Source organism: Aplysia californica, unplaced genomic scaffold (assembly GCF_000002075.1).
Source record: "Aplysia californica isolate F4 #8 unplaced genomic scaffold, AplCal3.0 scaffold00057, whole genome shotgun sequence".
In the NCBI taxonomy this organism is placed as follows: domain Eukaryota; kingdom Metazoa; phylum Mollusca; class Gastropoda; order Aplysiida; family Aplysiidae; genus Aplysia; species Aplysia californica.
The window spans coordinates 1985480-1989402 of record NW_004797327.1 but is presented as its reverse complement, the minus strand read 5'-3'; the positions used below and the strand labels follow the sequence as shown (position 1 = coordinate 1989402).

The 3923-nt window shown below is 40.7% G+C and overlaps 1 protein-coding gene across 1 annotated transcript in view; it reads right to left on the bottom strand.

The window, feature by feature from the left end:
* The window catches only part of LOC100533313 (glutamate receptor subunit protein GluR2), a gene marked incomplete at both ends in the record, with an annotated part of 127725 nt that overhangs the window by 54224 nt on the left and 69578 nt on the right, over positions 1-3923 (bottom strand). Inside the window, 1 exon segment of the mRNA NM_001204611.1 lies at positions 3629-3832. Coding sequence (NP_001191540.1) covers positions 3629-3832 — 204 coding nt within the window.

Genomic DNA, 3923 nt, shown 5'->3' with positions numbered 1-3923 from the left:
TCTCACACACACACACACACACACACACACACACACATTCTCTTGTTGTCAGGTTGCTTCCATTTTATCTCTTACTTGAATGAACAACTCGTTTACTAACATAGACACACACACATGCACAAACACACATATACCCACATAATATACACCTACACCTACCAACATCCCACACACACCTATACACACACACACACACACGCACGCACGCACACACACACACACACACACACACACACACACACACACACACACACACACACACACTTGCATACATACTCACAAATACATACCAACGCACATACGAGGGGGGTTCAATAAGTCTTTGGTTTGGGTATGAAAAAATCATGGTAGAGTAATGAAATTTCGCCAGCCTTTAGACATATTCTTTGGAACACACCATGCAGATTTCCGTGAAAATCCAACTATAATAAGGCACTAGTCAGAGTATTCAATGAAACAATGCACAAAACCGTTTGTTTTTATTTGCTGAAGCTGTGCCATGGAGCCTGATAAAAAAAGCTTAGTTATCAAGTGTGATGCAACGTTGTGGAATCAGGCTCTCGTCATTTTTGGGGCATGTAGAGTTATTGTTATCATCTTAAAGCCCATTCACTTGTCTTTATTTGGATGAAAAAATATACATTTATCTTGTATACAAGTCAATTTATTTGCGAAAGAAGGAGGTGGGGGTCACCTGTTTTCAGAGGTAAAACTAGTGAGAAAATGGACGCAAAAGATACGTTATTTCCTTAGCTTAAGAGTCCGTGGTGACTGAAAATTTACATTTTTGGGCCTTTCATCAACGCTTTTCAGAAAAATCCACACAGAAATGAGTTCTCAAATGGGCATGAAAGGTGTTGAGCCAAAAAACAAAAACTTGATAAAAATTCACAAACCTGCGGAAAAATGCAGGTTTCTTCATTTTGATTATTTTGACATGAGCCTGATTCCACCACGCTTCCTCACAAGTTTTAGCACTTGCAAGCAAAATCCCCTTCCGATATTTTTCAGGAAATGGTCCAAGTTTATGGTGACAATAAATGTCCTCGTTACAATACTGTGACATACTGGGTATGAAAATTCAAATCTGGCTTCATGTCGGTGACGGATGAAGATAGTGAAAGACACCCAGCTTATTCACCAGACCTAGCCCCCTCAGCCTTTATTCTGTTTCCTAATCAGAAAAAAAATCACCCACAGGGTGTCGTTTCCACGACAAGGAGGGCGCCATTGAAGATGTTGAAGACTGGTTAGAGGCCCATTGTGGGTAATTTTTCTCTCAAGGACTTTTGCAGGTCGAAAAGAAGTGGCAGAAACGTGTTACTCTGCGTGGTGACTAATATAGAGAAATAAAGTACGTGTAAAAAGTTACAAAGCTCTATCTTTATTCCTTTACAGATAGACTAAAGACTTCTTGAACCCATCTCGTACACACAAACACACATAGACATAGGCAAACAAAACATTCCTTATCCCCATAACATTCCCGCCTTCTCTCCTCTCCTCTACCACACTTCGAAACTTTTATAGATCTCTAAATCTCAAGCCCCCGATTTAACTAAACACTTTTGCAAGTTAAATGTGGCTACTGTTTCCATTCCCCGCGTCCTTGTACCGTTAAACGACTCTAATGTTTCAGACGTCCTTGACCTGTTAGGTTTGTATTGTTTTCCTTTGTTCTGTTTGTTTTTTAAACCTCATTTGCATTCTCATTACCTCGGAGGGAACTGGTTTATTTGCATTCGTAACGAGAGAGCGAACGCTTCAAGGACCGTAAAACAATTAATTATTATGGAAATGTATCTCGTGTCTAAACCCATTAATGAATTTAGGCACATGTTTTGTTTTCACAATCAATAATAACAAAATACACACTTCCAAATTAGAAAAACAAAATATAAAAACTGTAACAATGGGAGCGTGTGTAATCGCTGGGAATAGTGGACACTTGACTTTTTCAGTGCTGGGGCAAACAAGATAAAATATTCGCGGTTTTTCAAGAGAGATTTCAATAATAAATCGGAAATATCTTTTACCCCAGTAAATATGTGCAAATGCAGAAGCTGCAGTTACAACTTCTGAAATGCTGTCAATACAATAGTAGACAAAAAAAGCAGTGAAGCAGTTTGGGGGAAGACAGACTACGTTTATACTGCAGTGAACAGATTAAACAACTGAAGGGCCAGATGGAAAAGCAAACAAGGGATACCACCTTTTCTTTTTTTTTTGCATTTCGAGGAAAATACACATTCAAGGAATGCTTGACAGCCCCCGTGTTTTTCCAATTGTATATGGGATTTTTTTAATGCGGTGTCTCCGCTAAACCATCAACGTCACAAGAAGAAACCGCATAAGAAACAAAACCATACGTCTAAGTGGAATACCACCAGTAGTAAAATTTATAGGGCGTCAAAGAGTTAAACTAGAATGCCCCAGAAACAACTAGCGGCTAGACGCCTGGATCTTTCAACACCCGAGAATCGGTTCAAATCAGGAGGAAGACCCAGAAAGACCTGGCTGGATGGGGTTAAAAAGATCCTGGAACAACATACCTTAATAATATCACAATCACAGACGCTACACACCTAGCACAGGACCGAAACCTGCATCTCCCCTCGACATCCTAAGGATACCAGAGGAAGAAAAAAGTAAAAGTAAAGTACAGTTTACCTTTTTCACAGAGAGACTAAGATACGCGAAAAACATTAGCCCAACACATGATCTGGACTCAACATTTCTGCACAACAGATTCTCCACAACAGACGAAAGTAAAGAATCGTCGTTAACTTATTGTATTTTACTTCAATCTTCCTCTCATTTGATTTGATGTCAAGGAGATGTCACATTTTGGGTCAAGGGCTAGGTGGGTGGCTTTTGTTATTGATAAACATATTATGGGTTTTTAATTGTTGTTGGTGGGGGTTTTTTTTTTGGGGGGTGGGCTGTTTTTGTGGGGGGTTTGTTTTGGAGTGGGAGGTGTCTTCGTGTCGCCATCCAGCCATGTTTTGCATGGTCTACAGCTGTCTTTGCAGCCTGATTTTATTTATTTTTTTTTTTTTTAAAGCAGAAATAGTTTTAAGCAACTTCCAATATAATAAGATATAAATTCCCAAGATAAGAGGTGGTACTAGGGAGTGATATATTCTAAGAAAAGAAAAGAGATTAGGATGACAGACGTTTGATAATATGAACGAAGGAACAAACCACACGAGAACTTCCACCAAAAACCCATCCTGGTTCTTGTGAGTTGTACGCCCGTAAGACTGATTAAGTTGACTCGCCCCAAAAAAGCAGAAGGCCACAGAATTCGTCTAACCTTGCGCAGTATCTATTTGGAGACGGCTCTGACAGAAATTGACGAGTCAAACTGATTTGTGCCTCTAGACCAAGTAAAAATATCAGGGGGGTTACATATTTTAACCCATAATTTGACATTTTGTAGTTACGTTTGAAATTTTCTTTAAAATAATTGATTGCTAAAGTTTTAGTGGCTATTATCATGTGTGATCTGCAGCAATTAATGCACAGTTTGACACCGAAAGCAGTGCATCTGTGTGCGGGAGTGCGTCTCCTCCGAATAGTTCCTGGGTGCTCGTCGGAGACATCTCCGAATATCTTCTGCCCTCACCTTGAGAAGAGCTTGTCGTATGACGGGCCCGTGCACCCATGGGAGGGGCGGGTGTCTCCAACACTGCACACCCCGGGTCCCGTTGTTGTAGAGCTCCGAATGTCGGAACGTCTTGAAGATGTGTCTGGTTGCGTTGGACACCTTTAGGTCATTGAGGGCGTTGATGACAAGCTGAAGACCGTCGGCGGCTAGGGCTGCGTCTGTCTGGAAGAAAGTGTTCTGGTGATGGGTGTTGTTTGTGTGAGTGTGTTGTTTGTATGAGAGAGAGAAAGAGAGAGAGAGAGAGAGAGAGAGA